At 34.8% G+C, this 16,978-nt stretch overlaps 1 protein-coding gene across 4 annotated transcripts; it reads right to left on the bottom strand.

Moving 5' to 3' along the window:
- On the bottom strand, positions 4,541-16,966 carry LOC109722557 (photosynthetic NDH subunit of subcomplex B 3, chloroplastic-like). Of its 4 annotated transcripts, XR_002219505.1 has the most exons (8): positions 16,819-16,966; positions 13,038-13,151; positions 12,902-12,955; positions 6,835-6,897; positions 6,140-6,182; positions 5,785-5,847; positions 5,057-5,188; positions 4,541-4,784 (listed from the first exon to the last, which is right to left on the bottom strand). XR_002219505.1 is itself a non-coding variant. In XM_020250650.1 (6 exons), exons 1-6 carry the CDS (start codon positions 16,960-16,962, stop codon positions 4,749-4,751), a joined length of 474 nt encoding a protein of 157 aa, XP_020106239.1. In that variant the 5' UTR covers positions 16,963-16,966; the 3' UTR covers positions 4,541-4,748. The 4 variants fall into 4 exon arrangements, 1 of the variants encoding a protein (XP_020106239.1); XR_002219506.1 differs by lacking the exon at positions 5,057-5,188; XR_002219504.1 differs by lacking the exon at positions 6,140-6,182.

The raw sequence follows: 16,978 nt of genomic DNA, 5'->3' as shown, positions 1-16,978 counted from the left end.
TTGACGATCAGCTTCGTTAAGTATGATCTATACTATTAAAACTATTTAGAAATCAATTTTTATAATATTTTGATATCATTTACCAAATGCCCAAAGAATCTTAAAAATGGCTATTTTAACGGCCAATGTGGCATGTTTGTAAGTTCAACGGTGTATAAAAGTCCAAATAACATTAAATTTTAATAAAGATTTCTATTTAACATCAAAAGCATGCTAAAACGATACTTCCAATTTGAAATTTGAGTCTCTTATCATTATTTTTTATGATATTTTTATTTTTAGCCATTTATTTTGAGGCTACTCGTTTACTAGGCAAACAAAATCAAAAAAATTATGAAATTTTGGTTCCTGAATAGTTCTAATAGTGTAGATCATGTCTAAAGAGCCGATCATCGAATCAAATGTCTTATCATTGAAATTAACTGACAAGTACGGAGGCTCCCGTATTTTCAAAAGGATAGAAGCTTATCTCAATAAATAAATAATTATATATATATATATATATATATATATATAGAGTTGAGCCAGAATACTCTCAAAATCATCAAAAGAGTGGTGCTTTTGAGTTTTTAGCCATTGGATTGAGAGATGTAGGATTGAGATGATGGTAGGATTGAGATGATGGTGGTAGGTGGTGGTAGGTGGAATAGTGTTTGATCCAAACACTATTAGTAGTCAAGGAATAGATCTAAGGGTTAGAAACTTAGAAGCATCAAGGAGTTTGGTAACTCCAAAAATATTCTAGCTCAATTCTATATATATATATATATATATAGAGAGAGAGAGAGAGAGAGAGAGAGAGAGAGGAGAGAGAGAGAGAGAGAGTCCGGCTATGGTGTTGTAAAAGCACAAAGTACTTGGTGCTTATAAATTTTTTACGCGTTAGATCTAATCCTTTTATCATTTTCATCCGTTAGATTATACTATTCAACCCAACTACCCACTCAACCTAGGGGCCATATCATCCTAACCGCACATCTCTTAATTCAAAGGCCAAAAATCTACAAGTACCAAATTTGTGCTCCTAAGTTCTTAACCGCTTTACAAATTTGATGGGTGGTTAGGATGAAAGGGAGAAGAGAAATTGGAGAGAAATTGGTTTCTCAATTTCTCATCTTTTAAATTTCTCTCAAATTTTTCTTTTCTCTTTACCCTAACTATCCATCAAAATTGATAGACGGTTAGGAACTAGAGCACAAGGGCTGCTGTGTGCTGCCTAATATAGCGACAGTAGGAATGATGTGGATCCCCTAGGCTTGAGTGAGTGGTTGGTTGAATAGTATGATCTAACGGATGAAAATGATCAATAGGGTAGATCTAACGGCGGAAAATCTTGTGCACCAAGTGCTTCGTGCTATTAATAGCATAGTAGCGCGAAACTATATATATATCATATATATATATATATAATATATATATATATATATATATATAGAACTAGGCTGAAATACTATTAAATAGCATCAATGACTTAGTGCTATTAAGTTTTCTGCCATTGGATTAAAGATATCGGTTAGGATGATGTGAGTCCCCTAGGTTTGAGTGGGTGGTTAGTTGAATAGTTATGAACGGATAAAATGATAAAAAGGTAAATCTAACGGCAGAAAACTTGATAGCACCAAATGCTCTGTGCTATCAATAGTATCTCAGCCGGACCTCTCTCTCTCTATATATATATAGAGAAGAGAGAATTATGTTACTATACTATCAATAGTATCAAGTCTCTTGGTACTATTAATTTTTCGGCCGTTGGATGAAAAAGATGTGCGTTAGGATGATAGCGTTTCCATAGGGTGAGTGGTGGTTGGTTTAATAGTATAATCTAACGGGTGAAACGATCAAAGAGTAGATCTAACGGTAGAAAACTCAATAGTACCAAGGCTTGGTACTATCAATAGTATAGTAGCTACCACTATATATATATATATATATACCTTATATAAATATATATATATATATATATATATATATATATAATATATATATAATATAGGCTAATGCTACTATCCTATTCAATAGGATATGAGCACTTGTCCTATCAAATTGTTCTTGATGATCGAGATTCCGAATCGATGAATCGGAGCCGTTGAAGTTGATCTAGAGTATTTGAAATATCTAGAAACTAAATTTCATAAATTTTGATATGTTTACTATGGTGATCAAAGTGTGTAAATTCGACAATTTTTGACGATCTATATTGCCGTTTGCTTGTTTAACGGTGTAGAGCATCCAAATTGCTTGAATTTTTGATAGAAAATTCTTTTATACTGATTAAGATAATGTTTGATAACTCTGATTACGAACTGAGAAAGTCTAACCTCTATTTAAGAAGGTTATTCATTTATGACCGTTCATTTTTCAACTCTTAAGATGAACTTGATAATGATTTTTAAATATTACAAATTTGGTTTCTAAACATTTCTAATTGTGTAGATCAACTTCAATGGTGCCGATTATCAATTTGAAGTTCGATCATTCAAATCGACTTGATAGGACAAGAGTCTCAATCCTATTAATAGATAGTAGCCGGACCCTATATATATATATATATAGGAGAGAGAGAGAGAGAGAGAGAGAGAGAGAGAGAGAGAGAGAGTTGAGCTAGAATACTATCGGTGGTAAACGGCCGTTTACTACCGATTGTTTTCGTGATAGAGCTTCCAAATTGACGATCGGCTCCGTTAAATATGATCTAAACCATTTAAACTACCTAGAAATCAAATTTCACGCACTTTCAATATTATTCTTTTATCCATCAAGTGAACAGAAAAATGAATGGCTGAAATGAATACTCTTTAAAAAATAATGATAGGAGTCGTGTAATCAAGATCAAGAGTATAGATCTTGTTTTAAATAGTTTAAAAAATTTTCTAACAAAAATTCAATTGATTTGGTATCTTTACGCCGTTAAACGAGAAAACGCCGCTTATCGACCATTAAAATTACAAATTTTAACCCTTGATCATTAGGCAAATGATGTCGAAAAGATTTGAAATTTGATTTCTAAACACTTTAAATGGTATAGATCATGTTCAACGGAGTCGATCGTCAATTTGGAAGTTCTGTCATCGAAAACAAATCAGTAGTAAAACGGCTAGTTTACTACCGATAGTATTCTAGCTCAACTCTCTCTCTCTCTCTCTCTCTCTATATATATATATATATAAAATACAATTTTTTATTATTTGATTTTTACTCTAGTCTAAACATAAAACCCAACTCAATTGTAGAAAAACTCATATATTTGTAAAATTTTAACTCAAAGTATAATGTATAAGATCTCACAAATTTATTTCTTATGTATAGCCTTTCTAATTCTTTTAACTTCTTATTCGTGAGCCGGCTCATATTCTGCTCATGTTCGGTTCGTGTTCGGCTCATTAATAAATAAGCTGAACACAAGCCGAGTATTTCAGCTCAATACTTTAAGGAGTCAACTCGTGCTTGGCTCATTTATGAAATGAGTCCACAGCTTCCTTTGTTCCGCTCGTTAACAGTAGCCAATACATTTCAGATGAATAATTGAATCCACTATACAAAGTGAGTTTTGTGCTTACTGGGATTGGAGGATACATGTAAGCCGAAAAGCTTTTTTCCCCAAATCGCTCTAAATTATTTGACCTTGTCTTATTGTTGGTGCTAATTATTAATCACAAAAGCTTGAGCTATTAGAAATACACAATTAATTTATTTAAAGCGTATAGATACAGCAGTCATGGGTCTTGATTGTGACTCGGTCCAAACAGCCTCACGCCACTTCAAACATAACTCGGCCCTTCCAGCCTCATGTCATTTCGAACATAACTTGGTCCAACATGACCTCCCACCACAGGGCAGAATGCTGGTCCATTTAAGCCAACAATCCCTCCTCGAACACCTGCACATATTCGCAGCATATAAAAATCGAATCCGTGACCTCTAGCTCTGATACCAATTATGTCGCCCCACTTCCCAGGAGGTCATCCATTCTAAAACTACTCTAGTCCTAATACGCTTAACTCTAGTCCTAGGATGGGAGACGCACTACTTTTCAGATGTCACCTATCCTAGAGCTACTCTACCTCTAGCACGCTCCTAATGTTCTCGTCAGGCTCAGACTCGTCTCGCTAGTCTTAGCCAATCTTGTAGTAAGCCGCACTCTACTCACAACAGTCATCAGCATGAAACCCGGCTCTCCCTGCTGTATAACCCAGCTAAGCCGAGACTCATCTCACACTTCTAGCTGATAATTGACTCTGATACCAACTTGTCGTATTGGTGACGCTAATCATTAATCCCAAAAGCTCGAGTTGTTATAAATACATAATCAATTCACATAAAGTGCATAGATACAACACCTACGGGTCTCGATTATGACTCAGCCTAACTAGCCTCACACCACTTCGAACATAACTCGGCCCTTCCAGCTTCACGCCATTTCGAACATGACTCGCTCAACACGACCTTCCGTCACATGACAGAATAGTGACCCATTTAAGCCAACAGAGCCAATGATGTAAGAGAGCCAATGATGTAAGCCGAACGAAAATTACTATACGAATTACTAGGATTAAAAATAATCATTCATTTAAACTTTATTTTGAAAGATCCGTGTGTCGCGAACCTTATTTCTTTGTCTCCCACATTCTACACTCCAATATAAATAAAAATACTATTGAACACCAAAATGGGTTTAATATTTGTGTATTTCAAATACAATGAATAATATAGCAAAGTGATTTGAACCATAATCAACAAAGGTGCACAAATCATTTCTTCCATTGGGGCATTCGCTGGACAACTACCTGCGAAGAAGGAAAATAATATAAGAATTTTCTATCCTTTTATACACAAATTCTATTCATTAAAATTTCGTAAAAAATTTGAAACAATCATTATTCTTCAAAAACCACCTCGTATGTAACATCAAGCTTTTTGATAAGCCCGAGACATGCGCTTGAATTAAATGAGAGAAAAGTTGAGAGGCTCCGATACCACGTTAAAATAAGGTGAAACAACTGTTATTCTCAAAAACATATGCTACTAAAGAAAAAAGAAAAGGGGAAACTGTACTAACACCCATTGAACTTGCAAAACTTGCGCAAATAGCCCCCTTTAACTTTATTGAGCTGTTCAAAACGCCCTTCTCAACCGAAGTAATACCAACATAGCCCTTCTAAACAAATATCCTTCACGTGATCTTGTGAAGCTTTAAATCATAGCAAAATCTCTTATTACCATTCTGAAGCTTGAAAAGAGCAATAAATATAGGAGGATTCATCCCATTCTTCAATATTCTTGATGCTTTTCTTTCATTCATGGAAGGCAAGAAGTAGATTTTTTTTTTTTTTCCATTTTATTATTTTGGAGTTTTATAAGATCATCATCTGTAAAATATGCATGACGCAAGCATGGCTGTTCAATTAATAACTATACTTAAGGAGAATAGCAAATTGAACTATTTAATAAAGTTTTGGAGGTCCAGTTGCAAAATTCGAAGTTCAAAGAGTCATTTTGAAAAAGCTATAAAGTTCAAAAAAAATTAGTAGTAACGGTAAGTCGATATGCCACTCATTAGCATAACTGGTAGGTTCACAAACTATTATCAAGAGAGAAGAAAATAGGACCGAGTTCGTTAAATTAAGATTGAAGAAGTGAAATATACCGAAAAAATGTATAATTCATGCATAGAAGCAGCATCAAATGCACTGACAAAGTTGGTCGTCAAAATCGTTAGATAATTGCAAATGGAAAGCAATTGCAAATTCTGCAGAATAATAGAAAAAAAAACAAATCTAAGCATACCTTGCCAGAGTTTTCTTTATTGCCTACGATAGTTTGACAGGCAAGTCTCCAAGACTCGGGTTTCTGTAATTGTCAAAGAATAAGAAGAAAATAAAGTTAACAGTAGATATATTGATTTTATGAGTAAACTGCACTAACGAACCCCCGGTCCATAACCATGGGTTCCAATGCATGTGATCTTCTACTGCACTAATGAACCCCAATCTTTCCATAAGCAAACCGCAATGCTAATTTCGATGAGTGTTCAGAAGCATTTGAGTGATCACAAAGCTGAACGGTAGCCATGTCAGCTGACAGGGTAGTCATATCAGCTTAAGTTTGAGTCATGGAAGTGCTGACAAGGCAGCCACATCACCTTGAGCGACATTGAGAACGGTGCGGCAGTCATTTCAGCATCTCTGCCAATGATGAAAAATGACACATATTGCTCACTTGGAACACTTACCAAAATTTCAGTATCACTCATCCACTTTGGAAGAACAGGGACCAAAACGAGTCCTTTGGAAAGTTCAAGAACCATTAGAGGTATTCACCCTTTATTAGCAATTAAAAACAAAGTTGCAAAGGTGATAACCGAAAAGCTAATCTCCATGTAAACATTATGTAGTTAAGGTAAAATACTGCATGCTTCAACTCCACATCATTTTTTTTCATGAGACCCTCTCTGCTTCAAGTTCCTTTTTTTCTTTTTCTTTTCTTTTTTTTTTCCTATCGTTTCCCTTAAAACTTTTTCTGTTTTTTCAAATTTGACACCTTCCCTCTATCTCTGTAGATTTTCCAACAAGGACTGATGACACCTTCATTAAGTGTTGTTGCGTAACCAACAAACTGAAACTTCAATGAATTCCAACGGCAAGTGCATAAAATAGAAGGATAAGTGATCAAACTTACAGTTAGCTGAGGGTGTCCATAGAAAACAAAAAAACTGAACTCTTAGATACTAACACAGTAATCTTTATACGTCTTTAACACAGTAATATCATGTGCCATTCTAAAATTTGGCGTTGAGCAGCACAAACTAGTTTAAAGTTGATAAATAGAACAACATGCCTTTTTCAGGTACCGAAGTTCAGTGTTTGTTCGCTCATTCAAGAGTTCCTTGCCATCAATAATCTGCAAGATTGACAATAGTACACTTCAAATTCATTCAAAATGTCCAACTAGTAAACTTTTGGGACAGAATAGATGGAGGCAATAAGCTGACTTCGAGCAGAAATAGAGATTGTTAGGCTATAGCTTTCAGAAAATGAATGCGGTAAGTTCGACAGACTAACGATGGAGCTACAATTGTTGCTGCATTCTTGTGATGTGATAGTTCATTTCAATCAATAACTGATGGTATGAAAGATGTAGAAGCAACAACTCTTTTCTAGTCACCTCAATAGCTCATTCAAGAGTTTACGGGGCTTGAGATAGTAAGGCAGACTTTCCACATCGAACTCAATGATCAAGCAGAGCAGTTAATTTTGTCTCACGAAACTTGGTTCTAGTTCAACCTAGATAAATTCAGAAGCCTGGGCATAGCCTACTACTAGGGAAAGCACCAATGCAAGAAAAGAACTGAAGTTAGGATTTTAAGAAACTGCTAGAGCTAACAAATGAAAGCAGTGAAGCATCCTAGTTCACAAGTAAGGTCATAGATTTGCAAAATAAATGCATCAAAGCCCCACTCTGGCCAGTATGACATTGTGGCATTATACATGTAAATGCCAAGCTGAAGTTGTAGTGGCCTAGGCACAGTTTATTCAATAACATGTCATGGAAATTCCATAACTTTTTTCCATTCAAAGTGTCTTAGTTTATGTTTATCTAAAACCATGTTAATTTACGTATAATCTAAAACTATGCCAATAGCACAGAGATACTCAATAACTAGTCTTAGTTTATTTATTATCAGTCGTCCATAATTAAATCAAAAGATGACCTGATCATCTGATTATGGACATTACTCAATAACAAGTCTTAGTTTATTTATTATCGGTCGTCCATGATTAAATCAAAAGATGACCTGATCATCTGATTATGGACAGAACTTCCCATCTCCCAAGTTGAGTATCCCCTATTGCTCTTCTTGGGTACATTATGTCCTCCTGTAACTTGGTTAGTGGCATCACTGCTGATTTAAGTTGCTTCCAACAAATTCTGTATCCTTGTATATCCCTAAAACATAGTTTATGATCCAGTTCCTGCCTTTGTGACTTTATTTCTCAGGTAAGCTCTAGCTTTCATAATAAATTCAGACTTGACAAATCCAGATTCCCGGTGTATGAAGTTTGAGTTCAATTCATTATCTAATCTACTTCAACGAATCAAGATTGACAAGGCAATCAAGCCAATGAGCCATTTTTAGGCAGAATGAACTCTTCTATACATTTATATAGAGAGCCAAAAAGATTTAGACCGTCAATTTAAGAACAAGTAGGAAAAGATTCAAACAAACACTCTATCTCAATTGCCTAAATCATAAGCCAATGAGGCAAGTCACAAACTAACAAATCATCAATACCAGTCATAAATCTTTATATCATGTTATTTTAGTAATCACCCCAAAAGAGGAAAGTAAACAGAAAAATTTACAAGTCTGAATTTCTAGTTCAATTGACACCCTAAGCTGATGTTCCACGTATCATTTGAAGGAACTACTTTATTGTTGGTTTGCTCAATCTTCAAAAAGCATCTATATAATATAATGAATTCTCAATTTTAAATCTACGTGGCAAGTAGGTGAGGGTGGGATCCAGCCCTTTTTTTGTTTTTGCTTTTTATCGTAATTTTCCTCTTCTCTCTCTCATTTTAGTTTTAGATTCACGTGGCGAGTGGGTGGTGGTGGGGCCCCCCCTCGGTGGGGGTTGGGTCTAGCCTTTTTTTTTTTGCTTTTGTTTTTCATCTTAATTTTTCTCCTCTCTCTCTCTCTCCAATGATTTGAATAGAGGATATAGTATAATGAATTCTCAATTTTAAATCCACATGACGAGTTGGGGGGGACAGGAGTGGGGGCAGCCTTTTTTTTGTTCTTATTTTTCATCGTAATTTTTCTCCTCTCTCTCATTCTCAGTTTTAAATCCACGTGACAACTGGGTCGGGGTACGGCTGGGGCTGGGCCCTTTTTTTCTTCGTCTTAACTTTCCTCCTCTCGCTCTCCGCTGATTTAGATAGAGAATATAATATAATGAATTCTCAATTTTAGATCCATGTGACAAGTAGATGAAGGCAGGGGTAGGGTGGGACCCAGCTCTTTTTTGGTTTTTATTTTTCATCTTAACTTTTGTCATCTCTCTCTCATTCTTAGTTTTAGATCCACGTGGCGAGTGAGTGCGACTCTTTTTTTCATCGTAATTCTCCACTTCTCTCTCTCCACTAATTTGTTACAAAGGGATTAGGCTATTTTTTAATCTAATTTAATTCTTTTCTCTCATTATAAACATATGTAAATTTTTTAAACATAACTTTGAAATAATTTAGTTTTCATATATTAATTTTTTACAAATTTTTAAATAATTTTTTACATAACTTTTTTTTATTTTTCATCTTAATTTTCCTCTTCTCTCTCTCCAATGGTTTGGACAGGGAATATAATATAATGAATTCTCGGTTTTAAATCCACATGGCGAGAGGGTAGGGTGGGCTGGGGTTAGGGTGCAACCATTTTTTTGTTTTTTTTTCATTTTAATTTTTTTCTTCTCTCTATCATTCTCAGTTTTAGATTCACATGGTGAGCGAGTGGGGATGTGGGTAGGGGTGGGGGTGGGGCTCAGCCTATTTTTTTTTCATCTTAATTTCCGTTCCCTCTTCTCTCTCTCCACTGATATTGATTAGGATATAATATAATGAATTCTCAATTTTAGATTCATGTGACAAGTGGGTGGAGGTGGGGTTCTCTTTCTCCACTGTGACGCACCACTTCTCATGAGGTCACCCATCTTAGAGATACTCTAGCTCTAGCACGCTTAACTCTCTTAACCTCTTGGGCCCAACCGCCGCTCAAATTTCTATAGCCGAGTTAAGAGTTTTAGCTCTATTATATCTTATATATAGAACTAACTGGGATCTCACCTTCTTCCCCTCTTTAAGCCCTAACGTTCCTGTCAGGCCTAGACTCATAGGTATCAGGTGATGTGAGACTCGTCTCGCTAGTCCTAACTGACCTTGTGGGGAGCGCTACTCTACCTACAACAGTCATCAGCATGAGAGCATCGCTCTCTCCACTGTATAACCTGGCTCGGTCAAAACTCATCTCACACTTCTGACTAGTAATTGGCTTTAATACCAACTGTGACGCACCACTTTCCAGAGGTCACCTATCCTAGAGCTACTCTACCTCTAGTACGTTTAACTCTTTTAACCTCTTGAGCCTAACCACTCCAAAATGCTATAGCCGGATTAAGAGTTTTACCCTATTATATCTTATATAGAGGACTACCTGGAGTCTCAGATTCTCAATTTTAGATCCACGCGGCAAGTAGGTGGGGATGGGGATAGAGATGGGGTGGGGCCCAACCCTTTTTTTCATCTTAATTTTGCTTTTCCCTCTCTCCACTGATTTATTATAGAGTATTGCGCCCTTTTTTTTAAATCCAATCTAATTCTCCTCTCTCATTATAAAAATTTAAGATATGTAAATTTTTTAAACATAACTTTTAAATAATTTAGATTGTATGTATTAACTTTTTACACATAACTTTTTGTTTTGTTTTTCATCTTAATTTTCGTTTTCTCTCTCTCCAATGATTTGAACAAAGGATATAATAATATAATGAATTTTTAGTTCTAGATCCACGTGGCGAGTGGGTGGCGTACGGATGGGGCTTAGCCCTTTTTTATTGTTGTTTTTCATCTTAATTTTTTCTTCTCTCTCTCTCTTTAATTCTCAGTTTTAAATTCATGTGGCAAATAGGTGAGGGTGGGGGTGGAGGTGGGGCTCAGCCCATTTTTTTTCATCTTAATTTTTCCTTTCTCTCTCTCTCTCTCTCCATTAATTTGGACACAGAATATAATATAATAAATTCTACATCTTAGATCCACATGGACCATCCCTTTTCTGTTGTTGTTTTTCATCTCAATTTTTCTCTTCTCTCTCATTCTTAGTTTTAGATCCATGTGGCGAGTGGATGGGGATAGGGGTAGGGCCCAATCTTTTTTTCATTTTAATTTTTCTCTTATATCCCTCTCTCCACCGATTTTTTATATATTAGGCCCTTTCTTTAATTCAATCTAATTCTCCTCTCTCTCATTATAAAAATTTAAAAAATGTAAATTTTTTATGCATAACTTTTAAATACTTGAGATTGCATGTATTAAATATAAATTTTGGTTTTATAATATTGATCACGTATATATAGATTGTACAACAATACATAAAAGAGAGATAGATAGAGTTTAAGTTAATTTCTTATTTTAATAAATTTAGTTGCGAGAATTGTATGAAGTATACTAAATAAAATCTGTAAAGCTAAACAACGCATTCAAATTTTGAGTCAAAGTACTATTGACTGACTTAAATCTAACATATTGAAAGGTTAATAGTAAAAACAAAATTTTGAAAGGTTGGATAGTCAATCCAACATGGTTCATATTCAGAAAAGTTCTATATGTTTTTACTTTAATTTTAATATCAAAATTCAATGCAATATTTATAGTCTGATGAGCGATCAATTTCACATTTAAAAATCTTTCGGAATATCCAAAAAATGGTTAGGCGACTTTTAATTTTAATAATTAAGCATTCTAAAATTTATTAGATAGTTTAACAGATTCTTTCCTCAAATGTAACTACTAATTGGACAAAACCAATCAATGCTTAACTCTGTCTTCGTTTGATTCCAACAATAAAATATAAAAAGGGTAAATTATGCTTTTGGTCCTCAAACTATAAGATGCATGACACTTTAGTCATCGAACTTTAATGCATTCCAATTTCTGGCTCAAACTATGAGGCATACGACATTTTAGTCATCAACTTTTACTACTCGTAAAAATATAATTTATTATTCTTATGGTTTGCTCTTATTCTTTTTTTATCCTTCTTATACTTTTATTCTTATGTTTTTACAGTAGTACCTACTGTTTCTTCTTCTGTTTCTTTTATTTTTATTCTTTTTTATTTTTTAACTCTTTTTTATTTTTGTTGTTACTTCTTTCTTTAGCTTCATTTATTTATTTGTTTTTGCATAATCGACCCGCCGTAACGCGCAGGGTGCCTTCATTAGTACCATTTATATTCTCATCATATTAAATTTCTCCTAGAAAGTAATACATTAATGTAAATGAATCAAGAAGTTAAGTGTCAACTGACACAGGTGCTCAATAAGCTAGCTAGTACTAATGGCCTAGCACTTGACAGTTTTTGAGGGGTTCAGGTATTGCTTGTACATTCAAATTTGGAAGGAAAAAAACATACAAACTGCATAAGCAATGCAAATATTCTGGTTACATTCAGTTGTAAACTGATTGTTTTCAAAGGAAAGGAAATCAAACCAAATTTTCATAGAAACCTCGCTGAATGTCCAAAACCAATCGTTTGTGTATGGTTTATTGGTAGTCATTGTCCGTTTATTTTGGCCAACTCATGTCAACCAGACGGCTACGAAAGTGGCGATGTGACGATGACAAAGAAGGTGGTGGTAACAGAAAATGGGGATAATCCGGGCTGCCCTGAGTATCAATATTTGTTGTGTGTTAGATTTCAGAGGAACCATTGATTCCCCGTTATAAATATATGGTAATCTGATAATGCTAATCAAATAACCCTCAAGTGAGGGGGAAAAACACTTTCTTTCCCAATCAGTACTTTAACTCTACTCATGGGCTTCCTAAGCATGAATTTGCCTTATAACATGCGTCCTATACAAGATTTCATAATCACTTCAAATCACAAAAATAACATAAATGAAAAGGACAATAATTGGGCAAATTTCAAAAGAGACCCCCTATGGTATAGCACAGAGAGGAGTTTGATTCTGTTTCTGTAAGGACTCAAGTGCAACCATTTTACAAATCATTAGGTGATAAATTGTAGCATTTTATTATCTTGTGAAGTATGCTTTATCAATGCATGGCTTGTAAAGATAACATTTTGGTACCCTATTTCACAGATGGTTCGTAAAATCAACAAGCATACCTCCACAATGCACGTGCCGCAGCTTCCCCTACCGCCACAATTCATCACTTTCCCCTACCATCCAAATATCTCATTTTCTTCACATTATGGAAATGAAGCATCATAGGATAGTAGTTATGCGGGTAGCTATGCTTACATATGCGGCATAGAGCTCGATCTTGTTCTCCAACATGATGTTGCGGAGGAGCTTCTCTCCGCTGATCGCAGTCACCCTGTCCACAGGAGAAGAACCATCACCTCCGGCCTTCGGCTGCAAATAAACAATGGATTCCTCATATTAGATATAAAATTGACGGGTAATTTACAACATTGCTAACCCATGTTTTGGTGAAATTTCATTTTGGTCACGGAGCTTGAATTTGTTTCAATCAATACAAACTTTGATTTCTTCAATTTGTTTCAATAAACAGGAACTTTGATTTCTATTTCAATATGATTACTGCTCGAACTTTGACTAATATTTTAAGTGAGGGTAAATTGCACTACCAATGCCTGAACTTCAACTCAACTTACATTTTGCCCTTGGAAGTTTAAAATCAACATTTAGTAATTCTGAACTTCTCAAAAAATATTTCATTTTAGCCCCTGTATTTTCAACAATATTTATTTTTGGTCTTTACCCTAGGGTAAAATTATTGTCTACACCTAATTTATTTGTCCATAGACAATGAATCTTCCGGTTCTTCATTCATCTCACACATTCATTGAATGGTCAAATTTCAAAATTAAGAACCAAAAAACTATAAATAAATAGGTGATATGATTGAAATACAAGATGGAATAAATTAAATGGTTGATAAATGCACCATATATATACATAGATATACAGATGCACAGGGTGTAAACAATCGTTTGCCCCATAATAGTAGCTGTGCACGAAACTAAGGGGTCATTTGGTTTGACGTAATTATAAATCAACGTAGTTGGAAATGCGTACAGTTGGAAATGAAGCAATTATAATTACATGCATCTTGTTTGACTGGATGTGATAGAAAGTGCTACAGTTATAAATGCTTTTTTGATTGCATGCAGTTGACAAGTGTATTTAAAAATTTTATATATGGGGTGATGAGATTATCCCCCTAAATAGAAAAGAAAAAAAAATAATTAAAAAGGTTATTAGGGAGATAAGCTTATCTTTGTCTAAAATTACTCTCTTCAAGTGTTGTTAGTTGGAACTACAACCAATTGGGCGTAGTTCCAACTGTTGCTGTTTAGACGTCTCATATAGTTGCAACTACAGCAGTTGAATTCAAACGCATCAAAACAAATGTCGGATTTGAATGTGCATGCAGTCGCACAATTGTAGCGCAATTGCAAATACATGCAACCAAACAGCCTTTGAGTAAAACTTTTTTAAGAGTTTAGGATTTCTGGCATCAAATTTGGAACTTCGAGGAATAAAATGAATCTTGGATAAAAATTTGAGGAATAGTGGTGCAATTTACCCTTAGGGTGCGTTTGGTTAGCGCTATGCAGCATTCCTAATTATTTCTACACAATTGATAATCTGATTCCTGTGAATAAGATTACTACTAATGCCGCATTGTTGTGTATAATTTAATACAGTACTATAATAATAGATTACCGCACATATACCATTACTGTTTCCAATTGTGACATCCCAATAGTCCCACATTGGATGAGAATGGGTTGTCATTGGGTTTATAAGAGGACGCCACCCTAATAATAATAATAAATGGGCTTAAGCATTTTGGGCCGGTGGTTTGGGCCCAACGAGTTATTATTGCTAGCGGGTTGGATTGTTACATTTGGTATTAGAGCCGAATACCAGTCGGAAGTATGAGAGCTAAGTGCTATGCGGAACAAAGTGCCACACCAACGGATTTGGTAGGAGCCACCTCTTGAACCCATAGGAGCCACCTCTAGAATCTCACATCGTCTGGTAATTCTAGTCCTGATCTATCTTTCTGTGATCTGGTTTGGACCCGACGAGTACGTCAGGGTCTAAACAAGGGACGTTTTTGATTCTGATCAGTTTATATGCTACATCGATTGTAAAGTAATAAATTTTTTTATTTGACTACGTTAAATAGAGAAATTGGTTGACTTATAATACATTACAACTAAGAGCCATTAGTATATAATCGCCTCAAATGAAAAATTAGTTATATTCAGAAAGGACAAACTAAATTGCTTATACATCAACGGATTTTACATGAACGCAATAATTGTTTTAAATAATTAAATTGAAAAAATTTGTAGATAATGAAAAATTTTCACGAATTTAAGAGATAATATTCCAATTAAGTTTTAATACCGTTTGGACTAATTTTCAGTTGAGACTAGCATTTAAATTCATTTAATAGTTAATTATTATTAGCGAATTAAGCCTCTTAATTTGGAATTTCTTTATTAATTGATTACAATATTTGGAAATCTGAATGGATAAAGAAAATTTTTTAAAAATGACCGACGGATTATTGCCGCCTCAAGCGTTTCAGGGGCAACAATGTGGACAATGTTTATTCTGAACCTTTATTACATCATCAGATAGACTAAGATTAAATGATGTTGGGGAGGGCTTTTTCGAGACAAAGTGGAAAATATTTGTAGGGCCAATTTTGATATTTCAAATTAGTATAAGGGCATCTACGGATATTTTGAACTTTTCAGGGGTACTAATGAAATTGGCCCTTTTTTTATAAGTAAAAAAAGAATCAGTAAGTAAATACTCATCCTCCGTCCCTTTGGAATATTTTTACATTGGCTGAATGAACTAAACGCAACGCAGTAATCTAAATAAAAATCTTAAAACATTTTCAGGACTGATGGTGGAAGAATGTTGATTCAGCTACCAAAAGATGATATTGAAATGAAGATTACTGTACAACATCTCTAAAAAAAAATAAAAAAGAAAAAAGAAACTCTCAAAGGTGTGAGCCGTGGGCATTTGGACAAGTTTCGAGAGCATTGATTAATGCCTGTGAAGTGGTGTTTTGTGGCATATATAAGATGGATATGGAATGAATGAATGGAAAATTATATTAGGATGATTCGACGTATCCGAGAAATTCGAGCTCGATTAGTTAGGCTGGAGGGAAGAGGTCGGTAAGGTGGCGGAAGGAGGATTTTCGCGCGAACGGAGAGGAGGGTATCGAGCGCCTTCGGAAGGAGCGGAAGGGACTAGGAGAGAGAGAGAGGAGCTACGTGGCCGCCATTTTTCCCCAGTTTTTTTTTTTTTCCTTTTCTTCTTTTTTTTTTTTTTGTTGTTAATGTTGACAACTCCCCGTATATTTACATGCACCAGGTAAAAAATTTTTTAAAAGAAATAGGTAAGTCTAAAGTTTATAACATTAGTTAATTATTTCTTTAAGTTAATTATCCAATTAAGCGATTATTATTAATTGATAGGGGCAAAATGGATAATTTTATTCTTAACCTTTATTATATCATGGTATAACTAAGATTAAAATGAGTTGAGGGTATTTTTGAGACAAAGTAAATATTTGTAGGAGCAATTTTGATATTTCAAATTATATAAGGGCATCTACGATAATTTTGAACTTTTCAGGGGTACGAATGAAATTGCCCCTTTTTTATAAGATAAAAAGAATCAGTAAAGTAAAATACTCATCCTCCGCCCTTTGGAATAATTTTTTACATGCGGAATGAACTAAACGCAACGCAGTAATCTAAATAAAATCTTATAAAATTTTCAGGACGATGTAAGAATTTGATTCAGCTACCAAAAGATGATATGAAATGTAAGATTACTGCTACAACATCTCTAAAAAAAAAAAAAAAAAAGAAAAAACAAGAAAAAGAAATGCTGCTCAAAGTTTCGAGAGCATTAATTAATGCTGTGTAAGTGTGTGTTTAGGGCATATATAAGATCGAATGGAATGGAATGGAATGGAATGGAATGGAATATATTTAGGATGAATTCGACGTACTCCGAGAAATTCGAGCTCGATTAGTTGAGGCTTCGAGGAGAGGTCGGAAGGGGCGGAAGAGGGATTCGCCGAACGAGAGAGGGGTATCGAGCGCCTTCGGGAAGGAGCGAAGGATAGAGAGAAGAGAGAGCTCGTGGCCGCCATTTTTCCACGTGTATCC

Source organism: Ananas comosus, linkage group 16 (assembly GCF_001540865.1).
Source record: "Ananas comosus cultivar F153 linkage group 16, ASM154086v1, whole genome shotgun sequence".
In the NCBI taxonomy this organism is placed as follows: domain Eukaryota; kingdom Viridiplantae; phylum Streptophyta; class Magnoliopsida; order Poales; family Bromeliaceae; genus Ananas; species Ananas comosus.
The sequence above is the reverse complement of the archived record's forward strand: the minus strand, read 5'-3'. Positions and strand labels throughout refer to the sequence as shown.

Excerpts from the sequence above, each read along its gene's own strand:
- LOC109722557 (XM_020250650.1), bottom strand. The coding sequence starts at position 16,962 with ATGGCGGCCACGAGCTCTCTCTTCTCTCTATCCTTCGCTCCTTCCCGA. Across the intron at positions 12,956-13,037 it reads TCGAGCTCTATGCCGCATAT|GGGAAAGTGATGAATTGTGG; the intron begins GTAAGCATAGCT and ends TTTGGATGGTAG. Across the intron at positions 5,848-6,834 it reads AACTTCGGTACCTGAAAAAG|AAACCCGAGTCTTGGAGACT; the intron begins GCATGTTGTTCT and ends TGACAATTACAG.